This window comes from Mustela putorius, unplaced genomic scaffold (genome assembly GCF_011764305.1).
Source record: "Mustela putorius furo isolate JIRA1106 unplaced genomic scaffold, ASM1176430v1.1 tig00000145_pilon_pilon_pilon, whole genome shotgun sequence".
NCBI lineage: Eukaryota > Metazoa > Chordata > Mammalia > Carnivora > Mustelidae > Mustela > Mustela putorius.
Window position 1 is genome coordinate 7,747,652 of NW_025421294.1, and position 25,850 is coordinate 7,773,501.

At 38.6% G+C, this 25,850-nt stretch overlaps 1 protein-coding gene across 4 annotated transcripts in view; it reads right to left on the minus strand.

Moving 5' to 3' along the window:
• IPO11 (importin 11) overlaps positions 1 to 25,850 on the minus strand; it is a 209,898-nt gene that overhangs the window by 182,999 nt on the left and 1,049 nt on the right. For all 4 annotated transcript variants that reach the window (XM_045075289.1, XM_045075288.1, XM_045075290.1 and 1 more), the window contains exon 2: positions 2,924 to 3,067. In XM_045075289.1, coding sequence (XP_044931224.1) covers positions 2,924 to 3,061 — 138 coding nt within the window. In that variant the 5' untranslated portion in view covers positions 3,062 to 3,067. The remainder of the gene's footprint in view (positions 1 to 2,923; positions 3,068 to 25,850) is intronic.

The following is a 25,850-nucleotide window of genomic DNA, read 5'->3' on the forward strand; positions in this document are numbered from 1 at the left end:
GCATATAATTAAAAATTCTAAGGAATCAAAGCCCCTGGGTTCTTAGCACAGGCTATGAAATGAACTATTTCAAAGTATCCTCCTTATCAATTATGCTTACAATTAAGTTTGAGAGCAGAACATTAACCCAAATACAGGCAGTCCTTGTTTGTGCGGAGCACTGAGAAAGCATAAAAATGACTATGCAAGCTAAACATGCAACAAGATCTTAATCATCAAGGTAAAAATCACAATTGTTCTGTGACTTCTACACATTTTTACCAAAAATTTAACATTACCAAAAATTGTATAACATATTTGTGTATGGAAATCAAAATAAAACAGATATTAACATTGTAATTTAAAACATAACATAAATGAATTAAAGTGTTTTATTCCCTTATAAAAAACGTATCTTAAAAAAAAAAAAAACTAGAATAGTGGGTACATAGGGCAAGCTTAGGAATATGCAACTGACTGAAACTGCACTACACCTCAGACCAAAAACAACTCAAATCCCCAGAGGTGACCTCTTAAACACAACCTTGTGTGGGAAAATATCAAAATCAAAAACAATATTGTAGATTTATGTTCCTTACCACAGAAAAACACTACATATAAACTATCAAAAACAGGTATCTATACTATAATTCCATTTTTAGAAAATCATGTACATATAGGAAAAAAAGAAAAAGAATTACAAGGATAGTTGTGTAATGCCCACTTAATCCTTAATACCCCTGAAAACTAGTCAGAGATCTTCTTTTAGGTCATCCTTGAAAAGAATGGACTTTTCCCACCATATTAATCACATTCGATTTTAATGCTTAACATGTCTACCTTCCACAATAGACTGTCATAAATATCCACGGAGCGAATGAACAAATGAATGGAGGTAATGTGCAAATACTATGGAAAGATGGTGGGTATCAGCCTGTCTCGGCTACACTGAGGTAACCAAGGAAAGTCAAGCTGCAGGTGTGAACCCAAGTAGAAATATTCCTTAAGAAATTTTGAACAGTAAAACTGGAACACAAATCTGAGGATCAAATATACAACCTCATGATCTCCAAACTAGAAAGAACAGCTAAGGCTACAACAGATGAAAAGTGCCAAGACAGGGGTGCCCGGGTGGCTCAGTGGGTTAAGCCACTGCCTTCGGCTCGGGTCATGATCTCGGGGTCCTGGGATCGAGCCCCGCATCGGGTTCTCTGCTCAGCAGGGAGCCTGCTTCCTCCTCTCTCTCTGCCTGCCTCTCTGCCTACTTGTGATCTCTCTCTGTCAAATAAATAAATAAAATCTTAAAAAAAAAAAAAAAAAAAGATTTAAAAGTGCCAAGACAGTGAGTAGAGGAAAAAACTAAAAATTACTGCCTTTAACTTGGGTTTTCCGTCTAATATAAATACAATCTACTCCACCTAAAGCAATTTTACTGAGGCGCCTGAGTGGTTCAGTTGGTTTAATGGCTGCCTTCAGCTCAGGTCATGATTCCAGGGTCCTGGTATCAAGCCCCACATCGGGCTCCCTGCTTGGCAGGAGGCCTGCTTTTACCTCTCCCTGTGCCTACCACTCTGCCTACTAGTGCTCTCTCTGTGTCAAAGAAATAAATAAAATATATTTTTTAAAGTTTTTAAAAAGCTATTTTACTACTCCTCTAAGAAAAAAAAGTAGAGCTAATAAATATAAAAACAAAAGGCTTATTAGTTAGGCATTTAATATTATTAATAATTCATACATTGCACAGAAAGTCAATAGTTATAAGCCTATTGTTTTTTTTTAAGATCCAGGAGTAACCAAAGTAAGAAACACTGAAATGTTTTCTATTTTGGCCTAAAAAAACACAAGACTAATTATACAGCATATTCATTTAAATAAGCATATAAAAAATAAGGATACTCAAAAATATACTAAAGATTTATACTGCACCCAAATTTTACAAAAGTGATACTGGGATTATTTAAATAAGGATAGAATATTTTCCTTAGTATCTTTAAAAATCAGTGTTTTCCAGAAAAAAAATTTTATGCAATCTGAGTTTTAACCTTTTTTCTAAGCCGAATATCCAAATTTCATTTTATTTTCAGAATATCAAGTATGACTCTAGACATGACCAGTATATTCCTAAGTTTACCAAATACCTCAAATATTTTAGCCATGAAGTAAAAAACATATATGTCAACTTCTATAATCTTCTATTTTCACAAGATACGGTTAACAGTTTTACTTTGCATTTGCAACCCAATCCCTAAACTCAATAGTTTGTGATCTAGCTGGTAGCCTCCCTGCCCTTGCCAAAAGCAAATCTCAAACATTAACCAGAGTTCTAAAATTTTCAGAAAAAAGAAAAGAAAGAAAGACTCTCAATACAAAAAGACATTCTTTTATTCTGGCATCGAAAAAATAATTTTGATTAACCAAAACCTTTGAACTCCTAGTAAAATTTAATTAAAGCATATATTGTTAATTACTATACTATTTTCTATTATCACCCAGGAAAAGACCAAATGTGTCAAGAAAATGAAATTCTTAGAAGGGGAAAAGAAAACCATGTTTTAAAGTAACATAGTGAGCCAGGTAGACCAGGCTGATGCTGCGTGGAGAGACCTGAACAACTCTGACAACATATATTAACTGGGGCAAAAAGGAAAACAAAACGTGAACAAACGTGTACTACCTACAATCCTGAGGTCAGCATTAACATGTTAAAATAAGAGTAGAGCAGTGTTGCCTTCCAAGCAGAAAACGACCAACAGCCTGCTCAATTATGTATTCAACAATCAACAAACATTTCAACAACTTCAAAGAATTAATAAATGGGAGTGGCAATGACATTTAGATCAGTTTCACTAAAGTAAACTACCAATACAAGTAGATTCTTAGAACAATTAAAACAGTAGTGTCTATCTTATTAAAAAGAATAGTAAACTATTTTAGAACAACTTACCAACAACACTGAATAGAAACCTGGCTGTGTCTCCCACTGTTTCAACTGCTCCTCTGCTGGTTTTAACACAGCAGTATCCTGACTGGTGGCCTGTGTTAAGACCTGAAGAACAACAGTGCTGGCGCTATTGAGATCCATGGAAACCTGGTAACGATAAGTCAACATACTTGAATAAATATACATAAAAAACTAACAAAAAGGAGAAAAAGCTTCAATATTCTGAATTACTCCCATATTTCCCTTATTTACCTACTCTTGCACATTGTTTAAGATTTTGTTTTTTTATTTGACAGAGAGAGATCACAGGTAGGCAGAGAGGCAGGCAGAGGAGAAGGGGGAAGCAAACTCTCCGATTAGCAGAGAGCCCAATACGGACCCGATCCCAGGACCCTGAGATCATGACTTGAGCTGAAGGCAGAGGCTTAACCCACTGAGCCACCTAGGTGCCCCTCTCTTGCATATTTCTGCTGGATTTCTCTTTTTACTATGTATCACCTGTACTTTGACTTTAAAATCCCAGTAATTCAAATCGCGCTTTTTTTTTTTAAAGATTTTATTTATTTATTTGACAGACAGAGATCACAAATAGGCAGAGAGGCAGGCAGAGAGAGAGGAGGAAGCAGGCTCCCTGCTGAGCAGAGAACCTGATGCGGGGCTCAATCCCAGGACCCTGAGATCATGACCTGAGCCGAAGGCAGCGGCTTAACCCACTGAGCCACCCAGGCACCCCTTCAAATCGCTTTTGCTTAAATTAATTTACTTCTTTTTAAGATTTTTTTTAATTTATTTGTCAGAGAGCGCGCACAAGCAGGGAGAGAAACAAGCAGAGCGAGAAGCAGGCTTCCTGCTAAGCAAGGAGCAAGATGTGGGACTGGATCCCAAAACCTTGGGATCATGACCTGAACTGAAGGCAGACACTTAACTGACGGAGCCACTCAGGCATCCCCAAATCAATTTTCTTCTAATGGAAAATGCCTTCATTGTTCCATAAATAGAAGATAATAGTATACTGGGAACAAACCAGAAGCCCACACACAAAAACCAAAGTTACTTAATTCTGAGTACCACCGCCTGCCTTAGACTAAGAAGAAAGAAAGGCTTCTTAGTTTCTAAAAGGAAATTAGTAGGGGCACCTGGGTGGCTCAAAGGGTTAAAGTCTCTGCCTTTGGCTCAGGTCATGATCCCAGGGTCCTGGGATAGAGCCCCATCGAGCTCCCCTTCCTCTCTCTGCTTGCCTCTCTGCCTACTTGTGATCTCTGTCTGTCAAATAAATAAATAAAATCTTTAAAAAAAAAAAGAAATTAGTAAGTGTTATAAAAGAATTAACTACTTGGGACGCCTGGGTGGCTCAGTTGGTTGAGCAGCTGCCTTCGGCTCAGGTCATGATCCCAGCGTCCTGGGATCGAGTCCCACATCGGGCTCCTTGCTCCGCAGGGAGCCTGCTTCTCCCTCTGACTCTGCCTTCCACTGTGTCTGCCTGTGCTTGCTCTCGCTCGCTCTCTCTCTGACAAATAAATAATAAATCTTTAAAAAAAAAAAAAAAAAGAATTAACTACTTTTCCCTAGTTAAGATCAAAAGGAAGAAAAATGAAAAAGAAGTTCTTTGACTCACTGCTAAGTACCTCAGAATCCCATTTCATATGCCACCAAAAATATATGTCCAAAACACTTTTTGTAAAAGACCAATGTATAGACAAGAAATATTGTGGGGGAAAAAAAGAACTAAATCAACAAATACAAAATATAATACAAGAATTTAAGCCCTAAGTTAGAAGGGGATCTTAAGAGTTGGATCATCTAATCCTAACCAAGGCATCTGAAGCCATTCTAAAAATTCATTTAGCAATTTATTGAATTCTCCAGCATTATTTCTAATCTTCCCCAAACAGTATGCTTACCCAATTATGTATAATTCTTCACAATACACTTATATGAAGTAGGATTAAAATCAAAAGCTAAAAAGAGAAAATAAACCTCAGTGCAGGAATGACTGAGAATTAGCCTTTGTGACTGTAGTTATATCTAAAACTTAAAACTGTTCCAGATAGTAAAAGTCTATAGGTCATTAATCCATAAACATAGTCAAAGCAAACACTTCCTAAGAGTTGTAATTAAACTGCAATTACTAACGACAAGAGAAGGTCCCAAATGCTAACTCAACAAGAAATGACCCAAAGTATTACAAACTTCAGGGAAAACTAACCATTCTAAAGCCTATGTTAGTAAAGCAGGGCTAGAACACAAAAACTGGAATCAGACAAAATACTAGCAATTAGCAATGGACATGGAGGTAGAGATTTTAAATTGGTAGTCTGTTCTTGTCTGTATTTTAGAACTGAGAAGGACACCTTATAAACTGCCCCTTCACTAACTTGGAGTTCCCTCAACAACTTAAGTCTCTGTGTTATCACTTGAAAACAAGTGAATTTAGAGGGCTTGTTGGTCATGTATGATTTCAAAGACAGGCTACCTGAGAGCCTTTTACTTTACAGAAGCCCTGTAAAGGCATTTTACAGGTATTTTAAGGAGACAGGCAGTATGTTTTTCTGTCTAGGAGAAATATAACGCAAGGCACAAAAGCAAACTGTGTGTGCAATTTTACATTTTCTAGCAACCATGTTAAGTGAAAAGAAAAGGGACGCCTGGGTGGTTCATTGGGTTAAGCTTCTGCCTCTGGCTCAGGTCATGATCTCAGGGTCTTGGGATTGAGCTGCTCATTGGGCTGCCTGCTCAGCAGGAAGCCTGCTTCCCCCTCTCTGCCTGCATTTCTGCCCACTTGTGATGTCTCTCTCTCTCTCTGTCAAATAAATAAATAAATAAAATCTTTTAAAAAAAAAAGTGAAAAGATGTGGAATTATCTTTAAGATTATATCATATTTAATTCAATATATCCAAAATATTATCATTTCAACATATAATCAATATTTTGAAAAAATTTAGATATTCTGTGTTTTTTTTTAATAATAAGTCTTCAAAATCCTGTGTATTTTACACTTAAAGCATATCTTATTTTGAACTAACCATGTTTCAAGTACTCAGTAGCCACCTGTGGCCACTGGCTATGGTATTAGCACAAGTCTGGAAAAGTCTTACACAAAATGTGATCCAAGGACTGTCAACACCAGCAACACATACCAGAAATAAAAATTCCCAATTCTCTCTCCAAACCTACATTGTGAAGACAGGGGCTGGAGGTCAAAAATGTGTAAGTTCTTAGTAAGTTCTTCAGGTAAATCTTCTAACTGCCAAAGTCTGAGAAGCATGACTTTTGAACATCTGAAACTAAGGTACATCTCAAAGTCCAGCTAATGCAGTGGATGACAAAATGTCAAGCAGTTCTATTATACGTTCCTACAAAGAAGAGTAGAACAGCACTGATCTGCAGATCTCATAAGGAACCATTATTATTAAATGAAGAACACAAATTCAGTGATTCTTCCCCAATAAATGGAAGAGCAGCCAGCTAAAATTTAAAAAAAAAATTAAGCACAAATATCTGAGCATATGTATTATATGCCAAGCATTGTATTAAATGCTTTTTTTATTCACTTATTTATTCCTAATAATAATTCTAAGAAGTAGATACTATTATCCCAACCTTTTAAGCAGAAAACTAAAGACTCAGAGACCTTACCTTGCAAAGGCCACAATCTATGAATACAGGGCTTAGACTTGAACACCAAAGCCACTGGCCTTAATCAGTATCTAATACTGTCTTCCTTGAGGGACAGAACTGATGTCTACCACAACTTTGCAGTACCAGGAGCCCAACAAGATACATGATCTATGCTTGCTTAACAGGTACTTGGTGCATAAAGGAAAGCAGTCAATTTTTAATCAAAGAGTACTTTATAAAGAACCACATGGTGGCTAATTAACAAGATTTATACAGTAAAACTACTGAAAGCCTGCTGCGTACCAAGCACTGTTTCAGGGGCTGGGAGTAAAGCAGCAAACAAAGCCGTTTCCCTGGCTTCATACCACTTACATTCTAGAGGAAGTGACTTTGTTTTTTAAAAAAAAGTTTTTTCTTTTTAAAGAAAAAACCAGAGGTAGTAATATGAAGAAAATACAATAGTGTTAAAGATCAACTGCAAGTTTCCATTGCATATTCAGAGAGGGAGGGCTTCTATTAAGTGACATTTATAAGAGGCATGAAAGACAAGAGACCCAGGCATGCAAAGATCGGAAAACAAAGCTCCAGACAGGGAAAACAATGGGAAACAAGGCCGTAAGATTAGAAACAAACTTAAGAAGTCCGTGTAATTGACACTTAATGAGAAAAACGGAAAATGGAACCAGCTGAGATTGAAGAAGTAGGCAGGAACATATCATGTATGACCTTGTAGGAGAAAAAAAGCGTATGGACTTTTATACATGTACCAAAAAAGCCAGGGGATGAATATGTGAAAATATGAATATAATAGACAAAAGGTTCTACCAGCGTTCATCCCACCCAACCCACCCTACTCTTCAAGAAAAAAGAAAAAGGCCATGTCTGTCATTGAACTGGTGACAGACAAATCTCTTCTCCTTTTATAGGTCTGTTTATTTCTTCACTACTTTAGCAAATAATCTATGGGTGATGCTTGGACGACACCTTAGGAATATTCTACCCCCCTACAAACATTCTTTCACCTACTGGTTTTAACATTTTGGGAGGTGCTACTTACAAAATAAAATCACTTATTATTGTCAACCTCCAGAGCAATTTTTAACTACAGCAAGTCGGAGCACTCACATACACACCTATCTTCACACTTGCCTGAACTTTCACAGCAAGGCAATCTGTAATCTATACACTTGTATCCTTTATGCTTGGCTTTACATTCACCATTCACCTATTCTAATGGAAGCTGTTAGAGTTTCCATCCCTACCTCCCTCCAGTATCTTGCTCCATCCAGGTCTTCCACAGAAGCATAAATCTTGTCCCTCTGTGTTCTGCTTTTGAACCTAATTCCCAAGAAGCCCATCCAGCCTGGGACAAAGATATATTCCTGGAGAATCAATTTTGTGCCAAGCACTTTGATCATTGTTAGAACAGTAAGAACCAGAAAGGTCGTTTTCTCTACCCAAATTCTGGAAGATAGTGAAGTGGGAAGCAGAGAGAGCTATTCTAATCTAATTCTAAAGAGTAAGTTTCTAGAATACCGGCTGGAATCCAGAGCATATTTCCTCCACAGAAACAATATTATGAGTGGTTCAGCTAATGAGTAAAAAGGCTTTTAGGTCAGAGAAAGAAGCAACCTTTCAGCCGTTCTACTGGAAAGATTACTAAGTGCTAATTAACTTATAAAGGAGACTTTAAAAGGCAATCAGTTCCTAAATTGCAGATTAAATGCGTCATCAAAAATAATGATTCAGGAATGACAGAGCTATAATATATTATTTAAAATACCATATTGCTAGAGCCTATTAAGTATTTTAAAGATGCCATAACAAGACTATAAAAGCAAATCCGGCATGTGGAATAATATCCCTGTTATGCAAGACAAAGAACCTATAGCTATCAACAGAGTTGTCCAGGGTCAGAGAGCAAACCACGACATAGTAGAGCAAGGCCTGATAACCAAAGCTCTGAGACACAAGCTCTCCCTACTAGAACAGAAAATGGCCTCACCACACCACTAGATTTCCCCAACACTTTTACAGACACACTGTGTTCACACATGATGGATTCCTGAAGAAACAGTCAAAAAGATTCCTGAATCTTAAAGTGGAGATGCAACGTAAGGGCGTTGGGGGGTAGGAAAAGAATAAATGAAACAAGATGGGATTGGGAGGGAGACAAACCATAAGAGACTCTTAATCTCACAAAACAAACTGAGGGTTGCAGGGCCGGTGGTGGTAGGGAGAGGGTGGTGGGGTTATGAACACTGGGGAAGGTATGTGCTATGGTGAGTGCTGTAAAGTGTGCAAACCTGGCGATTCACAGACCTGTATCCCTGGGGCTAATAATACACCATATGTTAATTTAAAAATATATTTTTTAATAAATAAATAAATAATAAAAAAATTAAAAGATTCCTGAATCCATTATTATCTAAAAGGATCATGTTTTCTATGCAGTCAATATTCATAAGTACTCAAATGTAGAATTCTTTTCAAAGGACAGCATGGCGATGAAGAACTGAAGAACAGGGAGAAATGTATTCAATCATTCAAATATAACAGTGTGGAAATAAAGTTCATTTGAAAAGATTTGAAAAGATACATGACTATGGACTACTCACAGTCAGGTTAGAGGGTGGTACACCCAGGAAACTAACCTTCAATACCCTTTTTTAGAACTAGCATGCAGAAATTTAATAGGGTTGCTACTGTTATTTCCACTTGTAATGAGCAGACACATGGCTTGACTTCAAAAAAAACCTCAAGACACTGACTAACTCCTGGGAAGAGCTAAAGGTATTTCTCAAAGAACTTGAAAGAATTTTCATGGAGACCATCACCAAATAAGCCTGAAGGCCAGTGAAGAAAGTCTCTCACAGCAGAAGTACAAGTGTGTCCTTGATGTACAAATATCTCTGCATAGTAACAGAAATCCTCTCACTGTATTAAAAGAATGAATGCCAGGGCGCCTGGGTGGCTCAGTCATTAATCGTCTGCCTTCAGCTCAGGTCATGATCCCAGAGTCCTGGGATCTAGCCCCATACTGAGCTCCCAGCTCAGCAGTAAACCTGCTTCTCCCTCTCCCACTCCCCCTGCTTGTATTCCCTCTGTTGTTCTCTCTACCCCCCCACCCCTGATGAATAAATAAATAAATAAATAAATGTCTAGGTTTCCTGATTAATAATGTACACAGTGAGGTTGCTCTGATTTTCATCAATGTGCCTAACTTCAATTTTATAGGCAAGAGGTGAAAATGTTTATATTTTATTAGTTCTGAACTAAACTATAAAAGAGAATTATTCAAAAACCAAATTTTGATAAATTTATCACTTATAAACATAAATGTATGTTCTTTTTTCTCCAAGAATAATAAAAAAGAAGAAGGTGCAAATTAAAAGGACAGGCACTTCACCTCACTATTTTACAACTCAGTTCAGTTTATTACTGGAGTTATTGTAGTCTTTAATACTATTAGGGTCTAAGCAACCAAGAAATAAGTGACCGAGAGCCTGAAATACTCATACTCCAAAACTGGACTTTCTAAGCTCATTAGCGAAAGTCACTTTCCAAATTCTGGAAAAATCCAAAGTCCAAAGATTTATAGATGTGCCTATAATCGGAAATTTACTAATTTTTATTAAAACAAACAAGTAGACAAGGGAAAACTCAGCACCCCTGCCTGGTACCAACTTCCCAGTACCCAGTACCCAGTACTGACTTCCCAGTACTTCCCAGTACTGCAAGGACTTTAATTTTAGCCCTGATGATTTTCTACTACATTATCTTTATTTGTCCTTCATTTTAAAACATGCCACACATGGGGCACCTGGGTGGCTCAGTGGGTTAAGCCGCTGCCTTCGGCTCAGGTCATGATCTCAGGGTCCTGGGATTGAGCCCCGCATCAGGTTCTCTGCTCAGCATGGAGCCTGCTTCCTCCTCTCTCTCTGCCTCCCTCTCTGCCTATTTGTGATCTCTGTCTGTCAAATAAATAAATAAAATCTTAAAAAAAAAAAATGCCACACAAACAATACCCCCACACCACTATTAAATATTAAAGTGGTGAGTGAAATGACTTAGAAAAAAAAGGTATACAGCAAAAATGGAACAAAAAAAGTTTCAAAATCAAAAAAGGCTCCCCCAGTGAAATAACTTATTCAGACATTTATCAATAAGCAATGCTAAAACCATTAAGAGAAAGAACAATTTTTAGGAACAGAATATTCCCACTGTGTTCAAATAGATTACTTGCTAAATGCAGTGAAGAAACAGACCTTTAAAATGCAGGTATCTGTTACCAGCTCAACTAATAGTAGTACAAACCTAGTATCAACAACAGCTTCACAACTTGATCTTAAGTGCCTCCCCAGGTGATGTAATAAGAAGTATATAAGCTCACCTCTAAAATACAGAGTATCATACACCTTAATCTAAGCAGGATTCTAGGGGGGCCTGGATGGCTCAGTCGGTTATGTGTCTGTCTTTGGCTCAGATCCTGATCCCAGGCTCCTCGAATCAAGCCCAGTGTCAGGTTCTCTGCTCAGTGGGGAGCCTGCTTCTCTCCCTCTGTCTGCCATTCCCCCTGCTTATGCTTGCTCGCTCTCTCTCTCCTTGTCAAATAAATAAATAAAATCTAAGAAAAAGAAAAAAAAAAACTAACCACGACTCTAGACTCGGCTTCCAATTTAAAAGAACCAGAGGAGAGGGGCGCCTGGGTGGTTCAGTGGGTTAAAGCCTCTGTCTTTGGCTTGATCATGATCTCAGGGTCCTGGGATCAGACCCCACGTCAGGCTCTCTGCTCAGAAGGGAAGCTGCTTCCCCCACCTACCTCTCTGCCTACTTGTGATCTCTGTCAAATAAATAAATAAAATCTTAAAAAAAAAAAAGTAAACATACTCTAACTATACAATGCAGCAATTGCACTTTTTGCTATTTACCCAAAGGAGTTGAAAACTATGTCCACAAAAAAACTGCATACATGTTTATACAGCTTTATTCGTAATTGCCAAAACTTAGAAGCAACCAAGATATCCTTCAGTAGGTGAACAAATAAACAAACTATGGTATATCCTGACAAGAGACTATTACTCAGTACTAAAAAGAAATTATCAAGCCATGAAAAGACATGGAGGAAACTAAAATACATAGACATGGAGTAAACTAAAATACATATCACTAAGTGCAAGAAGCCAATCTAAGGCTACCCACTGTAGGACTTCAACTAACACTCTAGAAAAGCCAAAACTAGATACAATGAAAAAATCAGTTGGGTGGGAGGGGAGATAAATAGGCAGAGGGGAGATTCCCAAGGCAGTGAAAATTCTCTATGATAGATATATGTCATTATACCTTTGTCCAAACCCACTGAACACACAACACCAAAAGAGAACCCTTAAGGAAACTATGTGCTATGAGTGATTATGATATGTCAAAGTAGGTTCAACCTTGGTGAAAAACTGTACCATTATGGTGATGGTGGTAATGGAGGAGAATGTGCATGTGTAGGGGCAGGGAGTATATTGGAACTCTCTGTACCTTCCTCTTAATTAAGTGTAAACCTAGAACTGTTCTTAAAAAAAAAAGTTTATTAAAAAAAGGCAAAGGATTTGAATACACAGTTCTACAAAGATAAATAGCTGGTCTATAAACATGAAAAGATGCCTAACATCATTAGCCATTGGAGACAGAAATCAAAACCACTAAAATGGCTACAATCAAAAAGACATAATACAAGGTATTGGTGAAGCTGTGGAAAAACTAGAACTCTCACGCACTGCTGGTGGAAATGTAAAGTGGTGTAGGTACTTTGGAAGCCTGTCAGTGTCTCAAAATCTTAAACAGTTTGTGTAAGACTCAAAAATTCTCCCTCTCGGTATATACCCAAGAGAAATGAAGATTTATATCTACATTTGTTATACATTTGTACAAAAATGTTAATAGCAACATTATAACAGAAAAAGTGAAAACAGCTCAAATGCAATATTTCCATCTAATGGAACAGTATCTGGCAATCAAAGGACTGAAATCCTGCAACATGCCACAACACAAATGAACCCGGAAAACATGATGCTAGGTGAAAGAAGCCAGTCAAAGACCACATGAAAACTCTTTTATTGAAAAGTCCAAAACAGACAAATTTATAAAAATAAAAAGTATAGGGGCGCCTGGGTGGCTCAGTGGGTTAAAGCCTCTGCCTTCGGCTCAGGTCGTGATCCCAGGGTCATGGGATCGAGCCCCGCATCGGGCTCTCTGCTCAGCGGGGAGCCTGCTTCCTCATCTCTCTCTGCCTGCTTCTCTGCCTACTTGTGATCTCTGTCTGTCAAATAAATAAATAAAATCTTTAAAAAAAAAAAAAAAAAAAAAAATAAAAAAAAAAAAAATAAAAAGTATATAAGTAGTTGTCTAGGCTGGAGGATGGGGGGAAAATGTGGAGTGACTACTGACTGGGATGCAGTTTCTATTTGGGTTGATGAAATGTTCTAAAATTGTAGTGACAGTCGCACAACTCTGCGAATGCACTAAAAACAACTGAATTGGACACCTTCAGTTAGTCAACTGTATGGTCTGTGCATTATACCTTAATAAAACCGTTTGGGTTTTTTAAAATGCCTTGACTATGTAAACGCCAAAGTCAGCAAGAAACAAGGAAGTAACTGAAGAAGTAAAAAACATGTGGCTGGAGTATCAACAGCCATAACTGATGTCATTTCAGAACTAGGAAGACTACTTGTTCAAGAAACAAAAGCAAGATGAAAGCACATACAATTTGTGACACAAACCAAGGAGATTCCAAAGATACCAGCCCCGTTCAAATCCATATCGCACCATTCAAATCCACTTGTTTCTTGACAGAGGCCATTTCAGTTTGAATGAGAAAATTCTTCTCTGTGCACACATTATAGGTGGTTTAGCATCCCTTCATACAACAGTTCCTATGGATTTTGACCAAAGATAGTTCCACAGATCTTGAAATACCCTCAAGTTAAAGAATCACTGAGGCTACTGAAGCATTCACCATGTGACTTCATGCTGACTGTGAAGGACTGATCTACCATGGAGTAAAAGATATGCAAAAATACATATGTAACAAGGAGAGGAGATATTTCCTTGTTTTCCCTTCTCTGCTGCTAAAATATTCTACGTAATCAAGAGTTTCAAAGGACCTACAAATTCTTGCTTGGTGACAAAAAGTAAGCTTTAAATCAGGACTTAAAATAAATCAGGATTCCTAAACCAAGATTTAAAAATACTCTCTTTTGGTCTGTTTTGTAATTAGAGAAATATCTATGATGTCAAATAATAAGTGCTACAAAAATATAGGTGTAAGACTATACAAATATAAAAACACCTAGGAATAAAAGACAAGAAACACATCAAACTGTACACAGTTGTTGTGCTAAGGTAGTCCCAGGAGTTATATGGATTCTTTTAGTCTAAAAATTTAACCTTAGTGATAAAAAAAATACCTTTTTAAAGGGTCCAGATTTTTCCCTTTATATCTGCTCTGAATTTCCACGGGAGTATTTGCTTGATTTCTCTTTCCTGTCCTAAAACATCCCAAATTCTGAAGAGCTGCAAATCCTCATTTATTTCTCTTGTCAAGTACATACCAAAAAATCATGGCAATATATTAAAGATACCACAGTTAAGTAAGTAATGTGGTCAATTATTGCACTGTCAACATAACAGTTCACGAGAGAAAAATTAAAAACTTCATCTTTCAGTCACAAGAAGTAGATAAGCAACAGTTCTGCCATATTACCTGAATTTGTAATGGCAACATTTACCAAAAACACAACCGTCCTAACTCACAGGACACTGAGTTTTGTGGTCAAACTGCAGTTTCAAGTAGTCATCTCTACAAGGCATTTAATATTCTTACTATTTGGTTTATGAAAACTGTATTTTAAGATATTTAACATCTGAGGGGTGCCTGGGTGGCTCAGTGGGTTAGGCCTCTGCCTTCAGCTCAGGTCATGTCTCAGGGTCCTGGGATAGAGCTCCACACTGGGCTCTCTGCCCAGCAGAAGGCCTGCTTCACCCTCTCTGTCTGCCTGCCTCGCAGCTTGCTTGTGATCTCTCTGTCAAATAAATAAATAAATAAAATATTTTTTAAAAAAGAAAAAAAATGATTTAACATCTGAGAAAAATTAAACTAATCTGAAAATTCATATTTATTATCTCCTTTCCTTCAAGCTTCGTATATTGCATACAGTACACGACTATTACATAAAAGGAAAACAAATTTCTGTTAGCAAAACCGTCTTTAATTTCATTTCTAAGTATTCTGCATCCCAGTATCTACATCAGTTTGTTTCTTTAGCAGGTAACAAACTACTAGATCTACTATTCCTACTAAAGATATAAAAAGAAATCAAGTAACCTGTAGTGCCACCTGATGGTAATAAGTCCATACCACACCCCAAACAGTATGTTCCAAGCATCCTAACCCTTATTCCCCTCAAGGAGAGCCAGGGGAAGAAGATGACACTGGCGTTCTCAGCGACCACTTGGCTAACACAACCATCTGGAAATAGAGCAAGGGTTTTCAGGGTTCAAAAAGTAGGGCAAAGAATGCTGAAAAGAGAGGCTCTGAGGGAAAGAAATGAATGGGGGCATAAAAAATAATATAATGAAGACCTTACCCTGAAGCAAACAAAACATGACCACCAAAGAACTTTCTTACTGCCCTGTCTCTACTTTTGTAGTTAAACACTGCATGATTAAAAATACTCTCTAGGCATGCCTGGGTGGCTCAGTGGATTAAAGCCTCTGCCTTCGGCTCAGGTCGTGATCCCAGGGTCCTGGGATCGAGCCCCACATTGAGCTCTCTGCTCGGCAGGGAGCCTGCTTCCTCCTCACTCTCTGCCTGCCTCTCTTCCTACTTGTGATCTCTGTCTGTCAAATGAATAAATAAAATCTTAAAAGAAAAAAAATACTCTCTATCAAAAGATAATGGGAGATGAAGACATGAATGTGTTCTGAGCATTACACAAAGTAAATATGATGGAATTTAAGAAAATGTAATAGTGTAAACAATGTTTTAACAAAACATGACTAAGAAACTGTGGAACAGGAAGAAATCAGAGTGGTAGAAAGGGGTAAAATCCGCTAGTGAGAAAAGCACTACAGAACCCACACTGAAGAGAAATGTAAATATTCAGAAAGAAAGAATAGAATGGCTAGATATATGCACCTGAACAAGTGGTATTAACAACTTGAAAGCTCCTAATTTTCTTCCTGGAAGAAACAGATGAAAAATACAAGCAATACAGTATTGACCATGTATTACTAGAGCATTTCCCTAAAGAGGAATGAATTTCCGTGAAGACCAGGTAAAAATTTAAAGATAATCAAAACAGAAAAGTGTTTTAGGACACTTAAAGAGACATTTTATTACTTTAAAATATTTTATTTATTTATTTTTTAAGTGACCTCTATGCCCAATGTAGGGCACAAACTCCTGACCCCAAGATCAAGAGTCACATGCTCTACCAACTGAGGCAGCCAGGTGCCTTGACATTTTATTATTCTGAGAAACCGAAGTCTCAAAATACAAGAAAGCAGCTTGCCAAAAGAATTAGTTAAATCTAAACCAAACCAAACTCCTAGATCTCTCTAAGAACATACTTAGAAGGGAAGTTAGATGGAGGTAACATGAAAAAAGACTGACCCCAGGACTGATCATTGTTAAAGCTGGTTAACAGGTAGGCAGAGGTTCATTATATACTTCTACTTTGGGGTATTTTTTTTTTTTTAATGGTAGCTAACAGACCATGACACAGATTAAAGCTGTTGTTCACAGCTAACATCACCTCCTCTGGAGAAGCACAACTGAGCTAGATAGTAAAGCACTCCTCTCACACTCTTTATTCTACACAGTATGTACTTCTATTATTACACCTACTTCTTATTTACTTGCATCCCATCTACAAAATCACGAGCTGCTTAGAGGCAAAAATTGTCCTTATTCATCTATATATGCCAGCAACTAGTACCATGTCAGGGATACAGCAATGCTCAGTAAATGTCTGATAAACTGAACAAAGAAATAATCATAACAAAGAAATAATCATAACTTCTAAGGGTGGAAGGGAAACCTAGAAAAGGTAAAACAGGAGTGAGCCTGGGTGGCTCAGATGGAAGAGCATGCCACTCTAGGTCTCTGGGTCATGAGTTTGAGCCACACAGTGAATGAATGAACAGTCCAATCAGTATCTTCAGCTACTGAAATGCAGCACACTGGAGGGCCTAGGTGGCACAGTTGGCTGAGCGCCCACCTCTTGATTTCAGCTCAGATCATGATCTCAGGGTCATGAGATTGAGCGATGAGTCACCTATGTCCTGGGTGTGGGGCCTGCTTAAGAGTCTCTCTCTCCTCCCCCTCCTCTCTCTCTCTAAGAAAGGAAGAAAGAAAGAGAATTGGGGCACATCAAGGCAGCAAAATTTAGCAATACCTTTGCTAAATACTAAATACTAATACCCTTTGCTCTAATCCTGTGCCCTCTATCAACTTTCTGATATTTATTCACTTTACATTGATTTTTCTACATTCATTCACTCATTCATTCAAGTATTTACTGAACACCTACAAATGCCAAGTATCATTCTACGCACTTCAAATGCATGAATGAACCAGAAAGACAAAAAAATCCCTGCCACTTATAGAAAGTATAATGTAGTGGCAGAGATAGGGAAATAAATGGGTAAACTATACAGTACTTAAGAAGGCAGTAAACAGAACCAAAAGATAGCTTATAAGAGAAGTTCAGTCCAATAAACCCAAATGTGTGTGTCTCACTATCTTTCAGTAAAATGGCATTGATAAACTGCAACAAATCTCTTGCCTACTCAGTATATACTAGTGCTCCTCATGACTGAGTACTTCCTAATAGGAAAAGTTGAAAAGCTTATCCAAGGGGCGCCTGGGTGGCTCCATGGGTTAAGTGTCTGCCATGGGCTCAGGTCATGATCCCAGCGAGCCCGCATCAGGCTCTCTGCTCAGCAGGGACCGTTCCTCCCCCATCCCTGCCCGCCCCTCTGCCTGCCTCTCTGCCTACTTGTGATCTCTGTCTGTCAAATAAATAAATACACTCTTTAAAAAAAAAAAAAAAGTTATCCTTGGGGCACCTGGGCTCAGAAGGTTAAACACTGCCTTCAGCTCAGGTCATGATCCCAGGGTCCTGGGATCAAGCCCTGTATTAGGCTCCCTGCTCAGCGGGAAGTCTGCTTTTCCCTCTCCCTCTGCCCCTCCACCCTTCCACCCATTCCTGCTTGCTCACGCTCTCTCTCTAATAAATAAAATCTTAAGGGAAAAAAAAAAAGCTTATCCTAAACAACAGTGACTCCCAGCAAGACACTGCCAGTCCTGAGGCCTCAACTACTGTCACTATCACCCTCTTTACCATCTCTTTAGTTGAAACAAATAAAAGCCACCTGTGTATAAAAACTACGAAAGAGCAATTATGGTGATTGGCTTTAAAGTTCCTTTTATTATGTAAAACAAAGAAAAAGGAAGGAAAGGCAGTAAGCTAGATTTTGAGCAAGACACTGTTCTATGAACTGGAGTAATAACCCAGCCTAAATTTAATGGACTCTGACTGGATTTAAGTTTAGGAGAACCTTTCACTAAGTGCTAAGGGACCATCCGTCTTCTCCAAACACATACAACTTTGATTGATAGTTTCCAACTACTGGTGCAGGATATCATGGTCTATAACACTGTCTTAAAGAATCTCATTCTAGAGACTTCTGGGTGGCTTAGTTAGATAAGCGTCTGCCTTTGGCTCACGTCATGATCCCAGGGTCCTGGGATGGAGCCCCCCTCTCCACCAGTCAGTTCTCTGCTCAGTGGGAAGACTGCTTCTCTCTCTCCCTCTGGCTGCTGCTCTGTCCTGCTTGTATGCACTCTCTTTGTCAAATAAATAAATAAAACCTTAAAAAAAAAAAAAAAGGACAAATCATTTAAAACAAAAAAAATCTCATTCTTGCAAGAGTCTAGTATAAGGAGTCACTGCATTTATAAAAGCTCATTCATCAAAAGGTACATGGGCTGCATGCCATCAGTGTCCCCACAACTAGGAACTAGAATACATTTTATCATGTATCGTGTTTTTGATCATGAAAATAATTTTTCTATCACCTTGGAGCCATTTATCAAATCAGTTCTCTAAGAGGTAAATATAGTTGACCCTCAACAATGCCTGTAACTTTTGACTACCCAAAAGTTTAACTAATAACCTAATGAGGAGAAGGTTTAACAATAACAACTGTTGGGGTGCCTGGGTGGCTCAGTGGGTTAAGCCTCTGCCTTCGGCTCAGGTCATTATCTGAGGGTCCTGATATCGAGCCCCGCATTGGGCTCTCTGCTGGGGGGGCAGGGAGCCTGCTTTCCCCTCTCTCTCTGCCTACCTCTCTGCCTACTTGTGACCTCTGTCTGTCAAATAAATAAGTAAAATCTTTAAAAAAAAAAATACTAACAACTGTTGTTTTAAGTGACATGTATCATATCCTGTATTCTTACAATGTAGTAAGCTAAAGAAAATATTAAGATAATTGTAGGGATGAAAAAATACATTTACAGTACTGGACAGTATCAAACAAAATATACCTATAAGTGGACCCACAGATTTCAAACCCATATTGGTCAGGAGCCAACTGCGTATCTGATTTAAGCATTTTGTTTTACTGACCAAGAAACTGCATCCCAAAGAGGTTAAGGGGGGATAAACTGTGACTTCTCTAAAGTCCCAGCCTTATCAGCAACATTTCTAGAATTAGTTTACAAGTCTACTATGCTAACCCAACACTCTACTGACTACCACATTTTTCATTTTCATCACACGGCTGTCCATTAATACCTCAAGTGAAATTAACTGATGTGATTTTTTTTTTGTTTTGTTTTAGACTTGTGAACCAAAATACAACAATGAGACTGTAGCTCAATTTCCTGCTCAATTGTATTACATAAAAAATGAAAACCAAAATTAATGGAGTCAATGAAAATACCATAGGCAACATTAACAAGGTAAAACTTAGAAGATGTTTTAAATGACTAAACAGGGACGCTGGGTGGCTTGGTCGGTTAAGTGGCTGCCTTCAGCTCAGGTCATGATCCCTGCGTTCTGGGATCCAGCCCCGCATCCGGCTCCCTGCCTGGCAGGAAGCCTGCTTCTTCCTCTCCTGCTCCCCCTGCTTGCGTTCCCTCTCTCGCTGTGTCTCTCTCTGCCAAATAAATAAATAAGATATTTAAAAATAAATAAAAACTAGACAAAGAATTATTATACAGAATATACAATAAACCCTGTAAATTAACAAAACAAGAAACAAAAAATTGGGCAAAGGGTATAAATAGACAATTCATAAACAGAAAAAGCCAAATGGATAATAAACATCAGAAGACATGCTACCTTACTGCTTACTACAAATAAAAAAACAGAGCTACTGATTTACAATCATCAGATTAGCAAAAATTTAAAAGTCCAGAAATACTCAACACTAGCAAGAACATATGGAAATAGAGACCCTTATGCACTGCTGCTAAGAGCATACATTGGTACGACGACTTGAGAGCATTCCAGCCATCTCTCATAAACTTAAGAATGTGTGTGTGTGTACACGTGTATCTTATGACAAACATGGTATATCCTATGACCCAGCAGTTCCACATCGGAGCTATAACCAAAGAAACTCCCACACTGGCTTATAGGGAGGAGACAAGGATAAAGGGGGCTCACCTTGGGAGCTGTCTATAATAAGAAACAGGAGACAAGATGTGTCATCTACAGTGGAATACATACATCAACTCTATCTTGTAGAACTGGTTTCCTCTGACTGGAAAACTCTTGCCATTAGGTATCTGCATGTCTTGTTCTTTAACTTCAATTAGTCTTTGCTCAAGTTATCAATTCATCAAGTAGATTATCCCTTACCACAGATTTTAAACTACCTGACTCTTCAACCCAGAATCCCTCTGGTCTGGATATCTTTCTTAATTTTTCTGCACAACCCTTTTAAATTTGACATTCTAATATCTATGTGTTTATTGTCCGGACTCCCCCAGTTAGAACTTAAGATTCAGAGACCAGAACTTCAATTTCCTCAAAGGCGTATTGCTAGAATCTAAGAAAGTACGGGGCACATATGAAAGCAATGACTGAATATTTGTTAAATAAGTGAATTCAATCACTAAATCACAATCTCTGCTTAAAATTGTATAAAGTTGGGGCACCTGGGTGGCTCAGTAGGTTAAGCCTCTGCCTTCGGCCCAGGTCATGATCCCAGGGTCCTGGAATCGAGCCCCGCGTCAGGCTCTCTGCTCAGCGGGGAGCCTGCTTCCCTTCCTCTCTACCTGCCTCTCTGCCTACTTGTGATTTCTGTCTGTCAAATAAATAAATAAAATCTTAAAAAAAAAAATTGTATAAAGTCACAAAAATGAACCCACCTTTGACTTTTCAAGCCCACTCAACCTCACCTCCAGAGTATTTAACAATCTACCTTGTTTCAACTCTCTGGTCATACAATTTGCATTCATAGTACTCAACAAAGGAGTTTCTATTGGCCAGCCACTACTCTGAGAGATAAAAAGTAAAATAAAATAAAGTAAGAGTCTTTGAAGTTCAGTTCAAAAATGGCAGCAGTGGCTGCGTCCTGGGATTCCAAGCTGCTAGGATGGTCTAGGGCCCAACTGGGATGGTCCTTGTCAAGTGGCGTCCAGGGCAAGAAGGGCTCCGCTCACATGTGGAACGCCCTCATCTACTCTGTGGTGCTCCCAGACATGAGAGTAAGCATCTTCCCAAAGTTGCATCACAAGAGCACAAGAGATTTAGTTCATCACCTATCTCCAAATCCATATCAGGTTCAAGGCCTTTCCCTGGGGAGACGGTAATCATACTTTATTCCAGAACTCTTATGTGAAAATCCACTTCTGACTGACTGGCTATGAAGATGAAAAAACAGAAAGCAGACCACTAACCAATGGTCTGGACCATGACTCTGCACAGGGACCAGAAAAGTAAATGGAAACTTAAACTCACCTTCCTTACTTCTAACAAATGATGAGCACTATACTGATCTTCCATTCCTTTGGTTATAGCAGAAGACGGCTTAATACATGGCTTAGATTAGATAACACAAAACAAACCAAATGAATCTTGGCATTCAACTCTGAAGAGGAAAAGACAACAAAGCTGTTTTGGAAGAACTTCAGTGGAAGACCTAACTCAGTGTAAGCAGGCTGGTTAAAGCCTGGTGGGCAGGAAAGGGGAATAAGACAGCGTTTATGCTGGGTCACGAAAGTAGAACAGGAGTAATCCAAATGATTATGTTATGAGTGTTTGTCAAACAGATGATGGGTACATTCTAGCCAGAAGACACATACCATATTAATGTCTCAATTTTAAAAAACATGGGGCACCTGGGTGCCTGAGTGGGTTAAGTCTCTACCTTCGGCTCAGGTCATGATCTCAGGGTTCTGGGATCAAGACCCACATCAGACTCCATATTGGGCTCTCTGCTCAGCAGGGAGCCTGCTTTCCCCCCACCCCCTGCCTACCTCTCTGCCTACTTGTGATCTCTGTCTGTCAAATAAATAAAATCTTTTTCAAAAAATAAATAAAAAACATTTAAACACTCCTGAATAACTGAAAATAGTTCAGCATGACAGAATAATGTGAGGCAGAAAACAGCAGAAGAAAGCAAAAAGCAGGTGCTGGGTGCCTCGGTTGGTTAAGCTCTGCCTTCAGCTCAGGTCATTATCCCAGGGTCCTGGAACTGAGTCCCACGTTGGGCTCTCTGCTCAGCGGGGAATCTGCTTCTCCCTCTCCCTCTGCCACTACCCCTGCTTATGCTCTGTCTGTCTCTGTCAAATAAATAAATAAAATCGAAAGAAAGAAAGAGAGAGAAAGAAAAAGAAAGGGAAGGGAAGGGAAAGGAAAGGAGCAAACAAGGTCCAAATCACTAAGGTCTGTATTTCCTAAATTTGGTAGTTTAAATTTTAATCTGAAAGCCTGAATGGAAAGACTGCAGAAAAACAGTACAATCTGCCTATATATATTTAAAAAAGGGGGGGGGAGGGTAAAGGGGGATTGATAGCCACTCTTAGGAGAAAAGAAATTACTTAGAGTGTTTACACAAAAGTCCTCATAATGATAGTCTGAACCAAGGTGGTTGCTGCAGGGAAAAATGGATGATAGATGTAGAACAAGATTTAGTAAAAGATTAGGGGTTTGGGGAGTGGGTAGCATTCAAGGGTAATAAGAGGGAAAAGTTAAGACTTGGGGCATCTCCAAATGAAGAACAATAATCACAGAAGGAAAAGAAGTAACTTGAAAAGTGAGAAAAGCAATTTTTGAGTTGAACTTAAGGTATCCTAAGACAACCAAAATGTGTCAGAGTTGAAGAGTAACATGTGCTAAAGAGACAGAGATTTGTTAGTCTAAAAATAAAGACTGTGGTTGCTGTCACCAGAGATAACACCATTCAAGAGCAGGCAGAGGCAAGAGAGCAGAAGACCATGCCTCAGTGAAAGGAGGATCTGACCTATCAGAGAGAAAAAAATACACCAAGGAAAAAGACTGACCAAGACACAAGAGGAAACTAAGGAACCCACAGGGTCCCAGAAGCATAAGAGAATTTCAAAGAGGACAACTACTCAAAATGTCAAATGATGGAAAAGATTCTACTAGACTTCACAACAAAGAGATCAATGTTCCAGACACTCAAAGGAAATAGAGATGAAACTGAAGAGGAATCTAGAGTGAAAAGAGTGTACTTAAGATAAATGTGTTTAAATCTTAATAAGTTAAAGTTAGCTGAGAGTAAAAAGGGAGTAACCAAGTGTTACGGACTGAAACGTATTCCCCCAAAATTCACACGTTGGAGCCCAAAGCCCCAGAACCCTCAGTATCGGAGGTAAGATTTTTCAAGAGGTGATTAAGTTAAAATGAGGTCATCAGAGGTGCTCCTAGGTGGCTCAGTCGTTAAGCGTCTGCCTTTGGCTCAGGTCATGATCTCAGGGTCCTGGGATGGAGCCCCCAATCAGGTTTCCTGCTCTGCGGGAAGCTTGCTTCTCCCTCTCCCGTTCCCCATGCTTCAGTTCCCTCTCTCGCTGTGTCTCTCTCTGTCAAATAAATAAATAAAATCTAAAAAAAAAAAAAAAAAAAAAAATGAGATCATCAGAGTGGGATACTCCAACAGAGTAGTATTCTAATAAGAAGGAGAGACACCAGGGGTGCCTGGGTGGGTCAGCCATTAAGTGTCTGCCTTCAGGTCAGGTCATGATCCCAATGTACTGGGATCGAACCCCATATCAGGCTCCCTGCTCAACAGGGAGCCTACTTTTCCCTCTCCAGCTCCCTGTGCTTGTGTTCCCTCTCTCTAGCTATCTCTCTATAATAAATAAAATCTTTAAAAAAAAAAAAAAAAAGAGAGAGAATAATTTTGCATTGCTTTGGCCACCCAATCTGTGGTATTCTCTCACAAGAGCCCTAAAAAATACAATACATCAAGGAAACATTGTCCCTGAGGAGAAAAAACTCAGAGCACAATGAGAGATGAACAGACAGCTGACCTGTTTAAAGGTGAAAGAGGACAAAAAACAATTGTTTCCCACCAATGTATTTCATTTCCTCTGTGAAGAACTGACCTCATCCACAAAAGAGTAAGGGGGGAAGGTGGTGGACTCATAACCACTATCGGAAAGAGCAGTTACTAGCAACACACAGAATTATTGGGCTGCTTGTCCATTACTCGATCAATGTTTGTTGTGGAATGAATACCTAACTCTCATTCAATGAATACTTTAGTTCCATTTTATTAAAGGAGTAACTAGCAAAACAAAAGCACTGGTATAAGTCAGAACCTGGGTTATGAACTTAATTATGTGACCTCATGCAAGTCACTTACCATTGCTGGGTCTCAAGTTTCTTCAACCAAATGAAGCAGACTTGATAATCAGCAAAAGACTGCCTCTGATCAAAATAAATGCTGTGATTTTTATGCAGGTGTATGCATGACCTCAGTCTTCCAACTCATTTCAACCAAAGTAGTATGTCTCAAGCTTTAATATAAATTCTCATCATTAGGAGAGCTTGTTAAATGCAGGTTCTGGTTCATTAGGTTTGGGGTTAAGCCTGAGCTTCCACATTCTACACAAACGCTGAGGTGATGCCATGCACCACGATTTGAGTAGCAAGGGTGCAGATCCAGCACAAGCTCTGCAAAGCGTATAATTTGGGGCTTATCTGTAATCAGCCTGATATTAAGAAAACTAAACAACATCGCTCCAGACTCACACCTGCACTAAGTACGTCTTGCCATTCCCTAAAACACTCTGAAATTAACTTGATGATAGTCCTCATTTGGTGCAGATAGGAAAAGACAGAAATGAGTAATACTGGAATCAATAACATCATATTAAGAGAAGCATGATTAAATACCCATGCACAGAAATGGGTGAAGGGGATTAAAGGGTGCAAACCTACAGTTATAAAATAAATAAGTCACAGGGTGAAAAGTACAACACAGGAATATGGTCACTAATACTGTAACAACACTGCATGGTGACAGATAGTAATGACGCTTATCATGGTGAGCACAGTATAGTGTACAGAATTGTCAAATCACCATCTTGTACACCTGAAACTAATACAACATTGTACGTCAACTATACGTCAAGGACTACAATAAATATAAATACAAACACAAATATATATGAACATACATACAACACAAAGGTCAAAATCCACTTAACCATATTACCTTTCCCAAAACATAAATATTTTGGAATCTACAAAAACATATTTAGCTCTGGAAAAGTCTTCAGTATATTTTTACTGCCACATGCCTACAAAGATTCTTTTGCATTATGGTTTGATCCTGAATGTAAACTTTGTCAATGGCACAAGACTTCAATACTCTTATACTAATTACCAAATAATCTTCATATATTTGTTTAGAACCTCCAATCCTACTGCCATGATTGAATTCATTCGTGATGAGAATTTTCTTCTGCTCTAGGAAATCTAACTAGGACAGAGACAGCCCCGCTGACTGAGGGCTATAATATATGGCCAAACTATTGCTATAATTAAACCATTTTTACTATTCCCTATACTAGGTTACAAGAGGAAAAAATTCCACAATCCATTCACAACCAACAACCAACAAGGATTTTCATTCTAATCTCAAAGCAATCTTCGTGAGCAAAGATAAAAGAAAAGGTGTCATGAAATGGAAGCCTTATAGTCACTCTCCCCTTACCCTGAAGCCTCTAAACTGAAAAGAGAAGCTTAAGATAACGTTAAAATGGAGTGAACT